This window comes from Spermophilus citellus, assembly GCF_964194105.1.
Source record: "Spermophilus citellus genome assembly, chromosome: 10".
NCBI classification, from domain to species: Eukaryota; Metazoa; Chordata; class Mammalia; order Rodentia; family Sciuridae; genus Spermophilus; species Spermophilus citellus.
The window spans coordinates 52,559,443-52,582,140 of NC_138197.1; the positions used below are offsets into that span (position 1 = coordinate 52,559,443).

At 42.3% G+C, this 22,698-nt stretch overlaps 2 protein-coding genes across 12 annotated transcripts in view; one reads left to right on the top strand and one right to left on the bottom strand.

Moving 5' to 3' along the window:
- Nucleotides 1-22,698, top strand: part of PPFIBP1 (PPFIA binding protein 1) — a gene marked incomplete at its 3' end in the record, with an annotated part of 252,050 nt that overhangs the window by 80,696 nt on the left and 148,656 nt on the right. The gene's annotated exons all lie outside the window — the stretch shown is intronic.
- Nucleotides 16,626-18,004, bottom strand: LOC308658201 (uncharacterized protein C12orf71 homolog; the record flags this gene model as incomplete). Its single annotated transcript, XM_081310803.1, has 2 exons — nucleotides 16,626-16,868; nucleotides 17,318-18,004. The coding sequence occupies 2 exons, from the start codon at nucleotides 18,002-18,004 to the stop codon at nucleotides 16,626-16,628; spliced, it is 930 nt and encodes a 309-aa protein (XP_081166929.1).

The following is a 22,698-nucleotide window of genomic DNA, read 5'->3' on the forward strand; positions in this document are numbered from 1 at the left end:
AGAAAAGCTAGGTAAATTACCATTCTTATTTCTCCTAGACTGAGAGAATTCACCAGTAATGAGATTTTAAAATTAAAATTAAAATTTAAAATTTTCTTTTAAAAGCCACAATCTAAAAAGACCCCCACTTGAATATACCTAGTTCTCTATCAGACCTATTGTATTGAAATCCAATAAGCATTAAAACCATATAATTCATTTGAAAGCTGAGGGGAAAAAAGGAAATTGTTTAGTAAGGAGACTTCTTTTTTTTTATTTTTTTTATTGGTTGTTCACAACATTACAAAGCTCTTGACATATCATATTTCATACATTAGATTGATGTGGGTTATGAACTCCCAATTTTTACCCCAAATGCAGATTGCAGAATCACATCGGTTACACATCCACAATTTTACATAATGCCCTAATAGTAATTGTTGTATTCTGCTACCTTTCCTATCCCCTACTATCCCCCCTCCCCTCCCCTCCCAACTTCTCTCTCTACCCCATCTACTGTAATTCATTTCTCTCTTTGTTTATTTTCCCATTCCGTAAGGAGACTTCTTGATGCTAATAATCTTTTGGGGAGTTTATACTTAGGCCTTTGTACTCATTCTGCTGGTGATGGGTTCATTCAGTGAGTGTTATCTGATGAGGATTTTCTTTCACCTTTGAAAGCAAAGCATTGTACTATATTTGTTGGGGTATTAGGGGATAGTAGAAAAGATTGATTCCAGGCAATGCTGTATAAAACCTACACATTCAGCTTGAAATTAGAGACTATCCTGCATGCTATAAAGTTCCTTTACTTGCTTTTATACAATGAGAAGACTTATATTTTGTTTCTTGTTTTTGTGGTGCTGGGATCTAACCCAGGGCCTCATTCATGCTAGGCAAAGTGCTCTACCACTAGTTACATACCCAACTCAAGACTTCTATTTTTGAAACAACAGTTCCTCCTAAGTAAACAAAACTGTTCTTTAATCTCAAAGTAAAGCTCTTAGCATTTTCTAGGAATGAATTTATAATTTGCTTTATTTTTCTTTACATTATTCTGAAAGAGGATTTTAGAAGTTCTTGTGTCCGTATAGATTAGATCCTGTGCATATTCTTGAGCCATGTATTCACATATCTGTTTAAGTCTGGAAAAAAGATTTTGCACCTATTTGGCAGATATGATTCAATGCTACATTTTCTTCTCTGGGATTCTGCCAAGCAAAAATCGGCATGACACAGGTAGATTATGATGTATTTATATTAGCCATCCCAATTCTGAATACCCGCTACATTTGATTGATAAATTCCCTTGCTCATTCTGGCATATTATAGTATCATTATGGATTCTAGACTATGAATATTGAAGTTAATACCCAGCTAATTCAAGCAGCTGAGCTGATGGTCTTCAGGGTTGAGCTTCTCACTTGAAGGAATGATTTTACTTTTTACTCATGAGATAGTGAATCCCAGAATTTATTGGTTAATTTGATTAGCATGTCCTTGGCAATTATATCATTCTTGAGAGACTGAAAATTATGGCGAAGCAGTTCTTTTTTTTTTTATTATTTTATTGTTGGTTGTTCAAAACATTACATAGTTCTTAATATACCATATTTCACAGATTGATTCAAGTGGGTTATGAACTCCCATTTTTACCCCGTATACAGATTGCTGTGTCACATCAGTTACATTTCCATTGATTTACAAATTGCCTTTCTAGTGACTGATGTATTCTGCTGTCTTTCCCATTCTCCACTGTCCTCTCACCCAAGCAGTTCTTTTTTAGTGATCACTTCCAATTTGCTCTCAGTCTTTTTGACACTTGCACTGGCCTCCTCCAGCTGCGGCCCCCACCCCATGTGTGTGACACCAAGCACAGGACTTTGTTTGACACACAACTCAGCTTCATAATATATCTGACACTAAAATGAATAAGGAGGTACTGGAATGTTTCCTATTTTAAAATATTTTGTCTTTCTTTCTGATATGGGGCATTTAACCCCCTGGGGTATTTAAGGCTTACTTTATAATAAAGGTTAAATCGTAGGGACAGGTTCATACCTGTCAGGTTTATACAACATGGAAAAATAAACACAAATATGTAAAAAGTCTTACTGAAGAACAGGACTTCTTATTCAATGTAGGAAATCTTCTTGAAATTATTATCATCATTATTATTTTGGTACAGGGGATTAAACCCTGGGGCTCTTAACCAGTGAGACACGTCCCTAGCCCTTTTTTTTTTTTTTTTTTTTTGTACCCAGGATTGAACTCAGGGGCACTCCACCACTGAGCCACATCTCCAGACCTATTTTGTATTTTATTTAGAGACAGGATCTCCCTAAGTTGCTTAGCACCTCGCTTTTGCTGATACTGGCTTTGAACTCGCGATCCACCTGTCTCAGCCTCCTGAGCCACAGGGATTACAGGCGTGTGCAACCATGCCCAGCTCCTATTTTGTTTATCTATCTATCTATCTATCTGATATCTGTCTATCTATCCATCCATCCATACATCCATCCATCCATCCATACATACATACATACCAGGGATTGAACTCAAGGGCACTCAACCACTGAGCCACATCCCCAGCCCAATTATTTTTTTATTTTTTATTTTTTTGTATTAGAGACAGGGTCTAACAGTTGCTTAGCACCTTGCTTTGCTGAGGTTGGCTTTGAACTCAGGATCCTCCTGCCTCTGCCTCGGGAGCTGCTGGGATTAAGAGGTGTGTGAAACTTTGCTTGGCTCTCAGTTCTTTTTAACTGACATTACATAATAATTATTCATATTAAGGGGTACAGTGTGGTAATTTGATACATATATAAATAATGAGTAATGCTCAAGTCAGGATAATTAGCATTTACATCTCCTTAAACATCATTTTGTTTTGTTTTGGGAACCATCAACGTCCTCTCATCTATTCTAGTTCTTCATTGTTTGTTCTTGTTCTTTATAAAATATATAACGAGGGTTGGGGTTGTGGCTCAGCGGTAGAGCGCTTGCCTAGTATGTGCAAGGTGCTAGGTTCGATTCTCAGCACCACATAAAAATAAATAAACAAACAAATAAACACATTGTGTCCAACTACAACTAATATATATTTTTTATATATCACATATAATTTTTGTAAAATACATAATTTACATATAATATATTATATATAATATATGTAATATATATGTAAATTATATAAATAGATATAATTTATAAAAAAATATATAATTTTTGTAAGCTGTAGTCACCTTGCTCTGCTATAGGACAAGAGAACTCCTTCCTCCTGACTGTATTTTGATACTGATTATACAACCTCCCTCTATCCTTCCTTCTCCTACCCTTCCTACTCCTCTACTAATCAATCACTCTTCTAGTTTCTTCTTTTGGGAGATCAGCATATTTTAGCTTCCACATATGAATAAGATCATGCAGTATTAACCTATCTATACATGACTTAGTTTTTACTTTGGACACTCTTTGAGTCATATCTCCATCCTTTCTCATTTTTTATTTTTTTTGAGACAGGGTCTCACAAGGTGCTGAGGCTGGCTTTGAACTTGTGATCCTCTTGCCTTAGCCTCCGGAGGAGCTGGAATTACAGTCATATATCACTGTACCTGGTTTGGACAGTTTTAAAGTGATTCATTTTGGTTGAATTTTTTTAGAGCTTGACTTAATTACTAGAGAAAGAGCTAAAATAATAACAAAACTCTGGTTGCAGGATCTCTGAGGTCAGGAGACTCCATCTTTCTTTTAGACCTATTATCGTATTCAAAAGCACTGTAACAGTTCCATGCGTATTTGTTGAATATGTGTATTTGTTAAATTTGCAAATGAGGTTTTAAATTCATTTGTTCTCAATAGGCTTCTCAATCTGCAGTTCGTCCTATCATTTGATCATCTTCTGATGGCCATTTTCTCTTTTCTTTTTCTTTTTTTTTTTTTTTTGTACCAGCGATTGAACCCTGGGGGACTCCACCAATGAGCCACATCTCCAGACCTATTTTGTTTTTTATTTAGAGACAGGATCTCCCTAAGTTGCTTAGCACCTCACTTTTGCTGAGACTGGCTTTGAACTCGCGATCCACCTGTCTCAGCCTCCTGAACCACATCCCCAGCACTTTTTAAATATTTTATTTAGTGTTGCTAAGTTATTAAGTCCCTCGCTAATCTGCTGAGGCTGGCTTTGAACTCTTGCTTCAGCCTTTCTCCTCATTACTCTTAACCCTAGATATCAGTCACTTTTGATGTAAGGAAAAGCAACTCAATTTAAATTTGTTGTGTTTCACTTATAAAGAATTGTTTAAAAAAATTGAGAGCTGTAGGATGTATTGAAAGCATTTTGAAGAATTACATAGAGCCAGAGAGATAGATTACTGTGGACTAGGCACTGTGTTTGGATTTCAGTCTTTAGGTAAAATAGATTTATAGGAGACCTGGAAAGTACAAGTCATGCTGTGGGGACCAGAAGAAAGGGCATATAGCCAGCTTTACCTAGAATGACCACTGTTGGTCTACAGTAACCCTAGATCACGATGAGTTGCCCAGGCAGTCTGGGAAAAGAGAAGGAAATCTCAGTAATTTTGTGTGATGGTCTATGAGAAGCGAGAGTGTCCTCTAGGGGAATTGGGTGAGTAGAGATTAAAAGCAAATGTGGAAGAAGAGAAGGGCAGGCATTGTGCATGTGACTAGAGGTGGTGACACACCACACTTTGGGAATGAGGCACACAGAAAGGATGACTATTAGGGACAAGTGTGGTGATGGAGCTGCAGGTGTTGGTGAAGTAAAAGAGCAAGAAGGTGGAAGGGGAGGAGTATATTGAAGTGATCTAGTGGAATGGGATAGAGTTCTCAGATAGGTGGGGAAAAGACAAATCTGGCTTTGAAGAGACTTGTGTGACCTTGAGCAGGCACTGTATTGGTCAAAGGGCCCTGTTCTTTGATATTTTTCATCCCCTTTCTGTTGTCTTTTCTGGGCCATATCAGCCACACGTCTCTCACATGTGTGATTAGCCAGACATGATCTCACCTCCACTCCCATGTATCTGGCAGCATAAAGTCCTCTACCTCTAACTACCATATTGCTACCTTAGGGAGCCTCATGTATGAAAACCTTGAAAGTCACCCTTCCTGTACTGAATTTCTTCCTTCAGCATCCTCTGTATGCCTCCCTACAGACTACTCTCACATACAACCATTTATGGTCATATGTTTACGTGGCTTTAACTCTTAAATAAAGAGCTCTTTGAGCCCAAAGATCTAGGCATCTTTTTTGGTATGTTAAGGTAGTAGGGCTTCAGACATTTCTATGTGCTCAATGTTTGGGGAAGGGAGGGAGGAAGGAAATGAGAGGTTGGGACTGAGGAAAGGAAGGCCTTTGAGAATAAACACTCATATGCTTTTCACTTGAACTCTGAAGGTCCCACAGGGTGGTAATAGAAGCTGGAGGAGGAGGACCTTTGGGGGAACCTGTGGTGAGTGAGGAAGATGACGGTGAATTGGCAACAGAGGAAGAATCAGAAGAATGAGTCAAGCTTCCTAAAAGAAGTTGACTGGTAGAGAGAATTTTAATGACACTTGCAAAGGGATTTCAGAGACAACCTCACAATGGATTGAGGGAGTACTTGGTTAAATCAAGTTCTGCTGAAAGAAACCTAACCTTGGTAAAATGGCTTCAATGAGAAAAATAGCTTAAGGAGAGTTGACACCAAATCTCTCCCTTAGATACTCCTTTAATCAAGACTAATGGAGAGATCCTCAGGCACATGACCACCACCACCACCAACAGCATATATTGAAGTGCCTGCTTTGTCTGATTCGTTCTCCAAAGAACCCTGTGAAGTCTGTGGCTCCATCTGCCTCAAGAATGAAGAAAGGCAGGCTTAGGGTGGTTAAGCAGCATTCCCAGCCCTCATCTTTCTCCTCTTATGTAGGCCACTTATGCCAGCCAACTTGCTAGAACTGACCAACATGCTAGAACCAGTCTGGTGCTCTAGGAACATCACAACTGCTTTTTTGGGGGGCTGGGGGAGGTTACCGGAGATTGAACTCAGGGGCACTCGACCACTGAGCCACATTCCCCAGCCTTATTTTGTATTTGCCATTGCTGAGTCTGGCTTTGAACTCATGATCCTCCTGCTTCAGCCTCTAGAGCCTCTGGGATTCCAGGCATGTGCCACCATGCCTGGCACACAAGTGCTTTTTGAGAGTTTGAAACACTGTTGATTCCCTAGTGACTTGCTGCCCACTGCCACTTGCTCAAGAATCAGAAGTTCCTCTAAAACCATCCTGCCATGTGGGAATCTGATAGGTGTCCTGCTGCGTTGTGGCAGTGGGAAAATGAGTTAATGATAAAAAGAGGATAAAATGTATGAAATAATAAATAGATAAAATGGGGGCAAATATAGTATGAAAGGATGGTGGGAGAGAGAAAAATTATGCCTTCTGTTTAGGAAGCATAATGACACCCAAGATATCCTGAGAATGAATTTCAGTTTTCTAGACAACATATGCACCTTTTTTTTAAAATTTTTTGTTTGTCAATGGACCTTCATTTTATTTATTTGTGTGCCGTGCTGAGAATCGAACGCAGTGCCTCACACATGCTAGGCAAGCACTGTACCACTGAGCCACAACCCTAGCTCCCAACATATACACTGTTAGCCTAGGCCCATATGTTATGATGAACTAGAGGATGATGTGGATAATATTTATTTTGTTTATTGGCAAAACATAAAACTATGGGGACTATTCAATAGGGTCAAAATTTTAAAAATCTGGGGTTATAGGTTGTAGCGATTCAAGGGATTCTTGAGGTTTGATTTTCTTCCCTCTAAGGAAATATCTTTTCTTTGGCTCCAGCAGACTGGGGCTCTTGGTTGACCTTTCAGGGTGCTTTCTCCCAGGTAGGGAAGAGAAGAGCCGTGTCCTGAGCCAGTGAAAGATGGACCGGAAGTTCAGACAGGATGTGGTTTCTGTGATGGAAGATGTGTCAGTCTCCTTTGGCTGCCCTGCTGAGACTGAGGGAGTCTCTGCAGTGCCACACACTTCGCTTATCATCTGTCAAGAGAACACGCATGAGTTAGATACATGTAACCAGCAGCAGTGGAGTCAATATTTACTCATTTATGGAAACCTAATTTTTTAAATGAAGACAATGCCAACTGTAAATGCAGTTTTCAGTACTCCTTAATAATTAAACACAGTTTTTTTGTTTGTTTCATAAATATCAGCCCTTCTCTTTCTTCCTTTCTTCTCATCTCCCTCAGTGCTCCTTGGCATTTCCCTTACATATCCTCCCCAGCTCCTTCCTTGTTACTCTTCTCTCATTTTTCATCTCCTTAGACACTGGGGTCACAACTGCTTCCTAGCAGGTAGAATGACTCCATGCTGTCCAACCTGGTACCCCCACTGGGTCTATCACTTGCTCTGCAGTGAGGCAGCTCTCTGCTCACTTCAATAAGTTCAATTTTCTCAAGCCTGGGTAGCATTTCTAGAAATTGATTGACATTTTTATTTTCTGATGGTTTACCCTCAGGCAAGGCCTGACAAGTTTAATATTCTTATTGACTGACCTGATACATATTGAGAGGGAAGTAGCTGGAAGGTTGGAGATCTTCCTCCTGAGTAGATTGAGAGAGCACAGAGTCATCATCTGTATCTTCTTTCTGATTTTCTAGAAATGCCTTAAGCTTTTGCATTAGATTGTCCAGTTTGCAGAGTGTCAGTTTTGTCCTCTCCTGTGGCCACTTTCCTATCCACTGGTTGTCTCCATTTAGATCTAAATTAGATAGTGAGTCTTGATGATCAGAGCCCATATCAACATCCCAGGCCAGTGAGATGGTTAGTTTGGAAAACATCTCTGGGTTGTCCTGAATTTGATCTCTTATCCCAACAGGCCTCCTTAAACTTTTAATCCCCCATGTCCCTTGGATGGGAGGGAGAAAGTGGCAGGAAAAACCTTCGGAAGTCAAGTCTTCACAGGAGGTTGTGTCTTCATAGGCAATGCTGTCCTCCTCATAGGGGAAATAGCCTATAGAGAGGCTCAGGTTGGATTCAGATTCAGAAATGCAGTCCTCTTCATCAGTGCAGTTGCTATTGGAGGATGAGTCTTCCATGGAGGCCAAGGGCTCAAACACAGATCTCCCAGAACTCAGAGAACTTCAAAAGAAAAACACTTTAGATGATACTGGAATATACTTTAGCAACAATTCCCATTGATTTTTCCATTTAGAACTATCCCACAGGCAAAAGAACATCCTTTGTTTGCACTCTTCAGTCAAGGGCAATTTTAAAGCTTTTCTTTTGAAACATATTTTATTGTAAACTAGCTCTTTGTACTAAACATCTCTACCAGCTACATCTCATCCTTTGTCTTCCTGAGATGGAAAGAACTGCCTGTCATGCTGGGCATGGTGACGTATACCTGTGATCCTAGCTGCTCGGGAGGCTGATGCTGGAGGATTGAAAATTTAAAGCCAGCCTGAGCAACTGAGACACTGAGCCTGTCTCAAAATTAAAAATAGAAAAAAGGTCCAGGGATGTGGCTGAATGCCCCTGGGTTCCAAAACCAACCAACAAACCAAACAAACAGGTAGTTTCTTTTTGTTGTTGTTTTCCTATCATGTAGTTGTATAAAATTTGAAAAATACAGAAAAGTGGGAGGATGTAAACTACCATCCTTAATTACAATAACCTTCAGTAAAAGAGTTTTATGGGTTTCCTTATCACTTTTCCTTTTCTCTCAATGTACATAAATGTATATTGCACATATATTCATACATATATTTATAGATGACACATGAAGATAAACTGAGATTAAATTTTGTGTCATAGCTTGTAAGAAACACATTCGTGCCTATTCTGTAATTCCTAACTAGTTTCTCATTAGTGAGTCTTAGGTAATTAACTATTAATGATCATTAGGTTAGGTGATCAATGACCCTTATATTATTAAGACTATTAACAGTAGTCTTATTCATGACAGTAAATCCTCTCATTCATAAATATCTCTTTCTTTATAGTCCTAATGGTTGGATCATTGGACCAAAGATCACAAATACATTAAATTCTTATGGTAGTTGATACTAAATTACTTTCCAGAAAGAATATAACTATTTCAATACCCATCTTCCCATCATCTGATGGTATCTTTAGTCCAGCATTTTTCATGATGCTCCAGCAAATAAGTGTGGAAGAGAATACATACATGTTGCAGACTCTGATATGACCACCTTTGATAGCCACCCACACAAAAAAGATGCTGCCAACTCCTTCGTCATAAACAATATATGAGAAGTCCTTCAGATCCCTCGTTGTGGTGGCTAAAATGTCCAACTGTCAGAAGTTTGTGTTCTGAGACTGTTGGCTACCGTGGCAACAGAGGAACCAAATTAGAGCCATTAAGTGTGGAAGGAGAAAAAGGGAATAAAAAAGCTAAGTACCCTTCTACTTTTAGTCAGTTTTTGTGTTGCTATGACCAAAATACACAACAATAACAAGAACAACATAGAAGAGAAAAAGCTTTTTGGGCCTCACGTTTTCAGAGGTCTCAGTTCACTGGCCAACTACATTGCTATGTACTCACAGCGAGGCAGCACATTATAGTGGGGGAAGAGCCCATGGTAGGAAAGCTGCTCAAGTGGTGGCAGAGAGAGAGAGAGACAAAAAGGGGCTGTCGGAAGAGCAACTTTCCAGGCCGTGCCCCCATTCAGTTAGTCTATTCAAATCAGCATGGACTGATTAGGTTACAGCTCTCATAATCGACTTCTTTCACCTCTGAATATTCTTACATTAATAGGAGTTTCTGAAGGAAATCTAGTACCCAAACCATAACATTCTGATCCTAGCCTCCTGTAGCTCATTTCCAGTCTCACAATGCAAAGTGCTTTTAGATCCTATAGTCTCAACAGCTCTGGCATGGCCCTAAAGTCCAATTCAAGTCCAAAGGCTTTTCTGAGACTCAAGGCAAAGTTTTGGCTATAAGCCCCTGTAAAAGTAAAAAACCCAAGTTTTATATATCATTACAGTGGCACATAATAAACATTCGAAAAGGAAGGATGAGGAACCCCAAAAGAAGGTTTAGGGCCAAAACAAGACTGAAAACTTATTGGGCAAAAAAGATTCTCTAGCTCAGCATATAGCATCTAGGACACATGGCTGGGAGACATTGTTTCCAAATGACTTCCACAGATCTGCCCCTTCAGCCTTGCTGGTTGCAGCACACATAGGTTTTTTTAGCTGTAGCCCTCAAGTTTTCTTGTACACAGTCCATGTTAGTGGCATCTCTTGGTTCATGTAATCTCTTAGTTCCTGGAATGTCCATTCAAAATTTGGCTTCACCTTTACAGCTGTGTAAGTTGAACTCTCAGGGACAGCCTGAGGGATAGGACCTGCCCCTCTTTTCCTGTTCTCCCATGCCTTCTGAAATCTTGGTGGAAGCATCCATTACCATATCTTGAGACTCCCGCATCAGTAGAACCAGCACCATGTGGATGATGCCAAGGTCTGCCTCCAGCTCATGCAATGCCTAGGGCCCCTGGGATCACAACTACAGTGGCCTGAGTGCATGTTTGGCTCTAACATGGTGAAATGACTTCCTAGACACCCCCCCCCCCCCCCCCCCCCCGTGTAAGCAGGTCCCCCATGATGTATTCTGAAAAGTGTTTCAACTTTTATACCCTACAGTCTGTAGGGGATTTAGTTCCTGAAATGCCATCCAGGTATCTCTCTTATCTTCTGTGTGCACAGTAGTTAGCATCCCTTTAAGGGATGTTATCTCTTAAACAAGCACACCTCTTTCATCCCAGCTTTACTTGCACTTTTGTGGCCAAATGCCAGTTTTTAAACTCCTTTAGTTGTGCTTCTATTCCTGATTCTCACAGTAATCCTGGTTAAAAGCTTCCTGCAATATCCATGCCACCAACCAAATGTTGTAGTGCCTTGAAATTTCCTCTGCCAGATTAATTAGTTCATTACTTTTAAATTTAGCGTCACACAATTCTTAGGACATGGGTAAAATATAGCCAAGCTCTTTGCCTGAATATAACAAGAATGATCCCTAGTACAATTGTGAACCAAGTTCTCATTTCTCTCTGAAATCTCATGAGCATGTCCTCATTCTTATTTGCTTTCTGGTATACTGAACTAGTCTCACCTATTAGGCTCCATTCACAACCTTCTAAGGATTGTATCTCTAGCCTTGTTAGAATTGCTTCTGCAATCCATTTCCAAAGGATTTTTGAACCACATGGTCAGGATAGTCACAGCAATAACCTCACTTCTCGGTATCCATTTCTGTTTCAGTCACCTGTTGCATTTCTGTGACCAAAATACCCAAGAAGAACAACTTAGAGGAGGGAACGTTTATTTGTGGTTTAAGGGTTCACAGGTCTCAGTGCATAGATGGTAGACTCATAACTCTGGGCTCAAAGCAAGGCAGCATATCATGTGGGAAGGGCCAGTGGCAGAGAGTTACTCAGCTGATGGTGGTGTCAGGAATCAGAGAGTAGGAAGAGACTACAAAAAATGCAACCCTTGCCAGGCAAGCCACAAGAAAACCATGTCACCCACCCTTGTACCAATTGCCAAGAGTTACCACTCAGTTACTCCATTCAGAGTAGAGTGGATTGATAAGGTTGTACTCTCATTCTCTAATCTATTAACTACTTAATTAATCTATTCTACTTAATTGCATTAACAGGAGCTTTTAGAAGTCATCTCATATGCAAACAATAACACACTTTTCCTTCCAAATATTTTGTACACATACTGTGAAGGGCTGAAGAGGGTCCCTCTCTAAGAGACAGGAGGAATGTGTGGGTGTATCACTTCCTTCCGGAAATGTGCTTTTCTAAGATGGCTCCTCTGTCTAACGAATTGAGAGCCTGTTTGGTGAAATGGATAGCAAAAGCCTATTATAAAACAGGGTGGTATATTTAACAAAAAATGTAAAAGTAATTTCAGGCAAAAATGAGGTTATATCATATAGCCTTGTTGGGAATGTGATAGGAGTACCAGAAAGGCATCCAAGGGCAGATGGTTTCTGACCCAAGAATTTCTGCCATATGTAAGTTACTGAGGTGAAACAGAGGTAGGGATATGGAGAAAGGCCACAGGTCAAGCAAGGGTGAGAAGATGAGAAACGACTTCCTGTATGGGGAAATGATGTGCAGTGTGGTATGTGGGTGGGTATCAGTGAGGAAATGAAGGCCTTCCCCCACTGCCAAGCGGCCTGGATTTTGTTCTGTCAGTCTGTAAGGATTGTGGTATTCAGTTATCATGTACCTTCCTGAGGTACTCAAGATATATTGGAGTGTTGGACATGCTTTAAAAGACAACTTCCATCAGTTTGACTGTCTGCACATCCATGGTTGACCTAGTGGAAGTAGAAAGAAAGGATTTTTAGGGCAGGAGCCAGGCTGCAGGGGCTTTAAGTACCAATGGAGGAAAGCAAGTGGCAATAGTAAATGGGCTGTTGAGGAATGTCAGGGTGAGAGAGAGGGGAGGAGGAAGCTGTAGAGAATGAGTGTCCCTACATCCTCCCCCAAATGAAGGAGAGTTTAGGAATCAATAGAGAGGGAAGAAGTTCCAAATGGGATGCCGAGCTTGGCCTGTGGAGGTGACTATAAGGGCCAGCATGGGAAGGTGTGTTGTAGTCAGAGAAGCATATCATCCCTCCATGTCAGAGGGAAGAAAGCGACAGTGGGTGTAAAATGCTTGGAGGGGTGCACAGTGGAGGGCTCCTGCTCCGTCAGATATTTCCAAGTAGGGCTTCTGCCATATTCCTGAAATCGAAGTCATGTGTGTTTATACCATTTATGTCCACCTGTTCTCTGTGTTAGATGTCCTTGTTCCCTTGTGCCCACATGCTGTGTGTCTTGACAGCAGCTTCAGTACCGCTAGGTGTTTTGTCCTTGTAAAAGCAGAGTTTTTCTTTTACTGGGGCGCACAAAGGCATTCCGCCCTCTTCTCTGGATCTACACCATGGGATGCTGGTTGTTTGATGATGGCATCATGAAATGAAATGGATCTTGACTGACTCACAGCTCCCCAGTGAGGCAGTCTGGCCCCTTGACATCCCGGTGCAGTATTCAACACAGTCAAGGTAATTACCCCATGCAACGCCTTGCAAAGTTGCGTTTTGGATGTGCAACCCTTTGTGCATGGTGCGAACACTTACGGTCTATTCTCTTAGCCAGATGATAGCGTATGACGTTTGTAAGCATGGCCACCATGCTGTATGCCAGCCCTCCAGAACTTGGTGGGCTGAGGGTACCAGTTTGACAATTTCAGAGAGCAGAGCAGGATAGCATCTCATTTTCAGTCCCCACAGTAGTGGGATCGTCCCTACAATACTCACATCTCTTTGTGAGAACCACTCTCTTGGAGAAAAATCATTTGTAGCAGAACTTATGATAAAGGACATCAGTCTGGTGTTCACGGGGGGGGGGGGGAGCAAGTGTGTGTGAACATACTGCTTGTAATTCATTTTATTTTCTGTACGTATGTGTTTTTTTTTTTTTAATTTTTGAATTTGTTTCAGTTAGCTGTAGATGACATTAGAATGCATTCATTGCACATTGATAGATCATACGTAGATGGGATGTAATTTCTCATTTTTCTGGGTGTACATGTTGCAGAATCATATTGGTCATGCAGTCACATATACATACAGTAATAATGTCTGTCTCATTCTACTATCTTTCCTTTCCTCACATCCGCTCCCCTTCCCTCCCATCACTTCCCTCTACCTAATCTAAGGGAACACTATTTTTTTCCAGTGGGCCCCCACCCCCTGCCTTGTTGTGAATTAGTAGCCACATATTATAGAAAAGATTCGGCCTTTAGTTTTGTGGGATTGGCTCATTTTGCTTAATATGATATTCTCCAACTATAACCATTTACTGGCAAATGCCATAATTTTACTCTTCTTTCAAGGCGAGTAAGATACCGTTGAGTACATATACTTCATTTTCTTGATCCATTGATTTATTGAGGAACACCTAGGTTGATTCCTCAGAAAATTGGGAACGGAACCATTATTTGACTCAGCTATTTCACTCCTTGGTTTATACCCAAGGACTTAAAATCTGCATAGTATAGTGATGCAGTCACATCAATGTTTATAGCAGCTCAGTTCACAATAGCTAGAGTATGTGTGCGGTTTTGATTGGTCATTCATGTGCTAACTACTATCTTGAATCACCAGTGGTCATGTTGATGTCTTTTTAAATACTGTCTATGTACAGAAGGTATTCCAACCATTCCGGTTTTTTGGTTTGTTTGTTTGTTGTGTGTGTGTGTGTGTGTGTGTGTGTGTGTGTATAAGTTGTAAATGAACACATATCTTTTTACAATTTATTTTTATGTGGCGCTGAGGATTGAAACCCGGTGCCTCACCCATGTGAGGCAGGCGCTCTACCACTGAGCTAGGGCCCCAGCCCTCAGCCATTCATTCTGTAAACCAACTATTTCTCCTAGGCATTGCTGGCATGAACCTCTTTTTAGCTTTGGTTGAATTCCTCAGGTTCTATGGCCAGGCTGTTGCGGGGTGGAGCCAGTTCCTTTATTATTACCTAGGTGAGAATTAAATGCCAATCATTTCAACTTTTGCCAGACATACACAGTAGATAGCCTTTCTTCTTTCATTTCCGAAGTTCAGGGTCAGCATACTCCTTACTGAGTCTCATGGTGACTCTTGCAACACCAAATCCAGGCAACCTTTTGAACTCTTCCATGCCCCTTCTGCATTGTTTAAAAACAGTTGAAAAGAAGTGGCCACCACTGTGTACCCACACGATGAGTGCCTGTCAAGTTCCTGGCCCTGTATCCTGCCACTTCTAGCAGCAGTAAGTACGTTTTTAACCCAGCCTTGCTTCATCTATGAAATAGAGATAATGGTGTCTTCTTTGCAGAGTGTTTTGGACTCCAGATGTTGGTGAAGTCAGGGAGCCAGCAGAAGGCGAGGAGGGTGTTTGAGTGAACCAGTGAAATGGGTTGGTGTTCTCAGAGAGGTGGAGAAGTGAGAAGTGTGGCTGGAAAGAGACTCGTCTGTGACCTTGAGCATGGACAGTATTTGCGGAAGGGCCCTGTCCTTTGATCTCTTCCAAACTTTGAAAATCAGTGTTCCCATGCTGCATTATTCTTTTCTACTACAGACTACTCTGACCCACCACCGTTTATAGTCCCGTGCTTACATGGTTTTAACTCATTTTTCAAAAAATCAATATTAACCCAAAGATACGGACATTTTTATCTATCTATCTATCCATCTATTTATGGGGTATGTTAAGCTGGCGAGTTATGTGGCATTCCCTTGTGCTCAGTGTATGTGCCAGTAAGGGAGGAAGGGAGGGAGGAGCTAAGGAAGTTGAAGTCGAGGAAAGAAAGGCCTTTGAGACTAAACGCTCATGGGCTTTTCCAATGAACAGTGAAGGTGTCTCACAGGCTGGTAGTCCAAGCTGGAAGAGGGCGACCTTTGAGGGAACCTGTGGTGAGCGAGGCAGAGGATGTGCATTGGTAACACAGGGAGAGTCAGCAAGCAGATGGAGTCCAGGCTTCCTCCAAGAAGTTGACCTGTGGGGACAATTTTCATGACACTTGCAAAGGAATTTCAGAGAGAACCTTGCAGTGGGTTGAGAGAGGACTTGGCTAAATCAAGGTCTGCTGGGGGTGGGGGGCGGTTGGGAACAAACCTTTGGTAAAATGACTGCAGTGAGAAAAATAAAAATGGCTCAGTGAGAGTTCACTCCAGATCTCTCTTGGAGAGAGAATCAAGACTAGTGGAGAGATCCTTAGGAACGTGACCTCTGCCACCAGCAAGAAAGAGTATGTATGGAGTGCTTGCTTTGTCTCATTCACTCTCCCAACAACTGTATGAAGTCTGTGGTACCATCTCTCTCATCTCGTGAATGAAGATAGCCAAGCTTTCGAGTGGTTAATCAGCATTCCCAGCCGTCACCTTCCTCCTCTGTGGGCCATTTAGGCCAGCCACCTTGCAAGAACCAACCAACATGCCAGAACGTGTTAAAATGACATAATAGAATAAGTCTGGTTCCCCAGGATCATCAGAACTGCTTTCTGAGTGTCCCAAACACTATCAATTGGAATGAGCTTCCCCTGTGCCTCCCTGTCCGCTGCCACTTGATCTAGACCCAGTAGGTTCCACCAAATCCATCCTGCCATGTGGGAGTCTGACAGGTGTCCTGCTGCCTTTGGCAGTGGGGAGATGAGTTGATGATAAGAGAAGATAAAATGCATGAAATAATAACACAGATGAGACGAGGGCAAATACAGTAAGACGGGATGTTGGGGGAGAGAAACGGAATGCCTTTTGTTTAGGAATCATACCGCCACCTGAGCGGTTCTGAGAATGCACACCACTCTCTAGACAACATATGTGATTTGAACCTGGGCCCACATTTTATGATGGAAGAGGAGAAAGATGTGAATAACAACAACATTTTTTATTGGGGAAAAAACCGAGAATAACAGCAACATTTTTTATTGGGGAAACAATGTGAATAACTACAACATTTTTTTATTGAGGGGGGGGGGAACCTTAAAACTATGGGGACTATTTGAATAGGGATTGTCAAAACATTTGAAATTCTGAGTATATATAGGGTTTCCTAACTGGGGTGGGGGGTTTACTGAGGTTGAATTCTCTTGCCTTTAAGGAAGCAGTGCTTCTTTGGTTCAAGCACATCAGGGTCCTTGTAGGCCATGTCAGGGCGCCTTCTCCGCCGCAGGGAGGAGACCATCCGCTTTCTGAACCATTGGACAATGGATCGGACATTCAGACAAGATGTGGTCCCTGAGTGGGACCCCTCCGTTGACTGCCCTGAGGAGACTGAGCGGGTGTCTTCAGTGTCTCTCTCCTGGCTTATCATCTGGCAAGAGAAGGAGGATGAGTTAGAAACGTGTAATGTCAGCAGCAATGAAGTCAGTGTGTGTTCATTTAGGGAAATCCATTTCTTTTTTTCACTTACCCATTTAGCCCAACTGTAACTGTAACCTTTTAAGTACTCATTAATCATTAGACAGTCAGACAGACACACATATACACACACACTCTTGTTTTGTAAATATTATCATTAGTCCTCCTCTTTGTTCCTCCCCCTCCCTTGTGTTCTCTCAGTGCTCCCTGTCATTTTCCTTATACCTCCTTCCCCAGCTCTTTCCCTTGCTGCCGTCCATCTGTCATTGCTCATCTCTTGGTGGACTGGGTTCTACCTCTGCAGGTAGAATAAGCAGGTAGAATAAGTGAGTCCGTGCTGTCCAACCTGGCACCCCCACTGGGCCTATCCCTTGCTCTGAAATCGAGGAGCTCCATGCTCACCTCAATAAGTTCATCTCCTCGCCTGGGTGAGATCTCTGGAAGCGGGATGATGTCTTCGGTATCAGGTAGTTTCCACCAGGGCCAGGCCTGACGAGCATCACGTTCTTGACAAGTGAGCTGATCCAGCTGGGGAGAGGCACTTGTGGATGCCTCTAGATCCTCATCCAGAGCAGAATCAGAAAACGTTTGATCATCATCACTATTGTCATCATCGTTGTTGTCGTCGTCGTCGTCGGCATCGGCATCGGCATGGTCACCGTGTTTGTCATGGTCATCGTGTTTGTCCTGGTCATCATCTTCGTCGCCTTTCAGATCCTCTAGAAATGCATCAAGGTATCTCATTAGACCTTCCAGTTTCCAGAAATTCTGGTTTCCCCTCTCCTGTGGGTACTTGACCATCCTTTGGTAGTCTCCATGTGGATCTGGAATAGCTGGTGAGTCTTTGTAGGGGGAGCCCAGATAATCCTCCACGACCTGGACGATGGGCAGCTCACAAAGCTGCTCTGAGTTGTCATAAATTTGTTCTCGCCCTCCCATGAGCAACCTGCTTCTTTCAGTCACCCATGACTCTTGGACAGGAAAGAAGAAGCAGCAGGAAGAAACGTCTGTAGTCGAGTCTTCAGAGGAGTCACTGTCCGTCCAGTCGATGGTGTCCTCATGGGGGGTATCGCCTCCAGAGAGGCTCATATTTGATTTGGATTTGGAAAATCCAAGAAGAAGTCTTCCTTGTCAGCACAATCGCTGCTGTACGATGTGTCTTTCGTGGTGCGCAAATCCCAGTTCTGCCTCAATCTGGAAGCTTCAAAAGAAAAAAACCCTTGACGTAAGATATTGGGAAGAAAGAGATCATGCACTTTAGCAGTAATTCCCACTCCTCTTTCCGTTCTCAATTCTTGTGCTCTGTCAGAAGCTCATCCTGTGTTTGCACCCCCCAGTCAAGGGCAGAAGGAGCAGGCCTTTCTATTTGCAGTGTCTAATAACCCTCTGTATTGAGCGTCTCCTCCTGTTCCCTCTCACACTTTGTCTTGTTTTAGTGGAAAGATCTACCTGTTATTCAAGATAGTTGAACAAAATTTGAAAAATACAGGAAAGTGTGAGGTTGAAAATAAAAATCTGATGCCTCGATCCAGAGGAAATGAGAATGAGTACTATTCCTAGAAGAATTTGGTGGATTTCCTTATAATCTTTCCTTTTTCTTCACACACACATACTTGTATGAATGTACATTTTACATACATACACACACCCATATACATTTGGAGTCACATCAGTAGAGAGATTATTAAATGATAGCACAGCCAGCAAGAAACCCATGTATGACTGTTGTGTAGTTCTTAACCCTGTTCTTATTAACGCTACTTCAGCGATCACTTATTAATGACCATTAGGTTACATGTTCACGGGTCCTTAACATTGTCTTATTAATGTCAGTCAGTACCTTTTATCTATCAAACTCTGAGTGTCTCTGTCTTCATATTCCTATTTGTTGGATCAGTGGACCAAGCTCACAAGTCTTACGATAGTTGCTACTAAATTTCTTTCTAGAAAGTATGGCTGTTTCAGTGCCCATTCTCTCATCATCCAATGGCACCTTAATTCAGCATTTTCCTTTATGTGCCAGGCATGGAAGTGGGGAGAAGCACAGGCACAATGTCTATCCCCCCCACCCCCTACGCGCGTGCACGCACCCGCACACACACACACACGGACACGTACACACACTCACATTGAAGATGAGTCTTGCTGAGCTCTGCGTGCTGCCCACACAAAGAGATGCTGCCAAACCCAGTGGCATAAATGAGCTGTCTGAAGTCCTTCAGACCCTTCTTCGAAGTGGCTTTAAACATCAACTGTTAGAAGCCTGTGTTCTAAGACTGTTGGCTAACATGGCTACCGTGGCAACAGAGGAGCCTGTTGTCATAATCATGGAAGGAGTTAAAGGTATACAAACCCAAAAGGACCTATACCTTTATTTTCAGTTATTTTTTGCATTACTGCGACCAAAATACATATTCAGAACAACTTAGAGGCGACACAGTTTATTTGGGGCTCAGGTTATCAGAGGTGTCAGCATATGAAAGGCCACCTTCTTTGCTCTGGGTTCACATTGAGGCGGCACATCATGGGGACAGGGCCCAGGATAGGAGAGGTACTCTACTGATGATGGGTTAGGAAGCTGACAGAGAGGAAGGGGCCCCAGGAAGAATAGCACTCTCAGGACACCCCTTCAGTAACTCACCACCTCCAGCCATGTCCCACTTGCCTACAGTAACCACTCAGTCGGACTGATTAGGTTGTAGCTCTCATAATCTGCTCCTTTTCCTCTGAAAATATCATTGCAATAGCTTGAGCTTCTAGGGGACACCTCATATCCAGATCATAATATTCTGCCCCTGGTCCCTAATAGCTACTGTCCATTTCACAGTTAAAGAAAAAAAAAAAAAAAAAAAAAAAAAAAGAAAGTTCCTTTACAAGAGGCCCATCATTTTATCAGATCAGCACTGCCAAAAAGTCCCCTCTGAGACTCCAGGCAAGATCTTGACCGAGAGCACGCGTAAAATCAAAACCAAATTTCCTACATCCAGTATGCAGTGGTACAGAATAAATATTCCCCTTTGCAAAGGGAGGAATATGGTTGTGGCAAAATTAACCCAGTGTTGCACACTGGTCACCTGTTTCTGAGAAAATCATCTGGGATACGTGGTTGTAAGATGTTATTTCGAGAGGGCTTTCCTCGGCCTTGCCCCTTTAACCTGGCTGGTTGCTTGCACATGGGCTCCATTTAGACTTACATCTCTGTAGCCTCCAGGTTTTCTCAGCAGCCAGTCATGTGATTGGCATCTCTTAATTCCTAGTGTCTCCTTTCCAGCTTGAGCCTCAACCTTTCAGCTTCACACACGGGCTGCTGAGACGCAATCGGCAGCGCCTCTGGCTCTGCTACACTCTGGCCTCCCAGACCCTTCATTTGAAACCTGGGTAGAATTGTCCATTGCCCCCTAACCTGAGCATCTGCATTCCAGAAGAAGCATTGCCACTTGAGTAAGGCCGAGTTCTGTTGCCAGCTTGCGCAATACGTCAGGCACCTGGGATAATGACTGTTGCAGGTCCTGGGCAGCTGAACATGCTGAAAACAACTTCCCAGTCCCCTCTTTTGAAGCAGGTCACCCACATAATCTCTAGGAAATTTGCTTTCCTATACTCTGGACCTCTGGTGTGTATGGTCTTGCAAATTCCTGAGATGCCCTGCAGGTTTCCCTCCTGTCGTCCCTGTATATATAGTACTTCGCATCTCTTCCAGAGCTCAACAAACACACCTCCTTGGCCCCAGTGTTACACACATTTTTCTGGCCAAATGTTGTTTTTTTCCAATGCCCCGTAGCTCTGCTTTCTGCTCCTGATTCTCACAGTAAGCCAGGCTAAAAACTGCCTGCACTGTCCATGGCACTGACTGAATGTTGTGCTGTCTTGAGGTTTCCTTTGTCAGATTAGTCCATCACTATTGAATTCAGCCTCAGGGTGTGGGTGAAAGCTACCTATGCATTTTTTAAATTTTTGTTTATCTGCCAGAATATGGCAAATGTGGAAGTGGTTTGCAGGAGCAATTTTGAAAAGGTTAGAGCGACAGGGTGGAAATGCTTCAGAACGCTGTCGTCCAAGCTTAATGGGCAATACCGGTGTGAGCTCAGAAGCCCAGAATGCCAGTAGGAACCGGTACCATGCTCACGAAGTTTCAGAAACCACTGAGTTCCTGTTAGGAACTGGACTACAGTTCTGGAGGGCTGGCATACAGCACACAGCTTCAAGGCTGTCCGCCCTCTTGTCTGGTTCTACACCATGGGCTGCTGGTTGTTTGACCACTGTCCCGCGCACTTTCCTTGCTGATGGCATCACGGAATGAAATGGATCTTGACTGACTCACAGCTCCCCAGTGAGGCAGTCTGGCCCCTTGACATCCCGGTGCAGTATTCAACACAGTCAAGGTAATTACCCCATGCAACGCCTTGCAAAGTTGCGTTTTGGATGTGCAACCCTTTGTGCATGGTGCGAACACTTACGGTCTATTCTCTTAGCCAGATGATAGCGTATGACGTTTGTAAGCATGGCCACCATGCTGTATGCCAGCCCTCCAGAACTTGGTGGGCTGAGGGTACCAGTTTGACAATTTCAGAGAGCAGAGCAGGATAGCATCTCATTTTCAGTCCCCACAGTAGTGGGATCGTCCCTACAATACTCACATCTCTTTGTGAGAACCACTCTCTTGGAGAAAAATCATTTGTAGCAGAACTTATGATAAAGGACATCAGTCTGGTGTTCACGGGGGGGGGGGGGAGCAAGTGTGTGTGAACATACTGCTTGTAATTCATTTTATTTTCTGTACGTATGTGTTTTTTTTTTTTTAATTTTTGAATTTGTTTCAGTTAGCTGTAGATGACATTAGAATGCATTCATTGCACATTGATAGATCATACGTAGATGGGATGTAATTTCTCATTTTTCTGGGTGTACATGTTGCAGAATCATATTGGTCATGCAGTCACATATACATACAGTAATAATGTCTGTCTCATTCTACTATCTTTCCTTTCCTCACATCCGCTCCCCTTCCCTCCCATCACTTCCCTCTACCTAATCTAAGGGAACACTATTTTTTTCCAGTGGGCCCCCACCCCCTGCCTTGTTGTGAATTAGTAGCCACATATTATAGAAAAGATTCGGCCTTTAGTTTTGTGGGATTGGCTCATTTTGCTTAATATGATATTCTCCAACTATAACCATTTACTGGCAAATGCCATAATTTTACTCTTCTTTCAAGGCGAGTAAGATACCGTTGAGTACATATACTTCATTTTCTTGATCCATTGATTTATTGAGGAACACCTAGGTTGATTCCTCAGAAAATTGGGAACGGAACCATTATTTGACTCAGCTATTTCACTCCTTGGTTTATACCCAAGGACTTAAAATCTGCATAGTATAGTGATGCAGTCACATCAATGTTTATAGCAGCTCAGTTCACAATAGCTAGAGTATGTGTGCGGTTTTGATTGGTCATTCATGTGCTAACTACTATCTTGAATCACCAGTGGTCATGTTGATGTCTTTTTAAATACTGTCTATGTACAGAAGGTATTCCAACCATTCCGGTTTTTTGGTTTGTTTGTTTGTTGTGTGTGTGTGTGTGTGTGTGTGTGTGTGTATAAGTTGTAAATGAACACATATCTTTTTACAATTTATTTTTATGTGGCGCTGAGGATTGAAACCCGGTGCCTCACCCATGTGAGGCAGGCGCTCTACCACTGAGCTAGGGCCCCAGCCCTCAGCCATTCATTCTGTAAACCAACTATTTCTCCTAGGCATTGCTGGCATGAACCTCTTTTTAG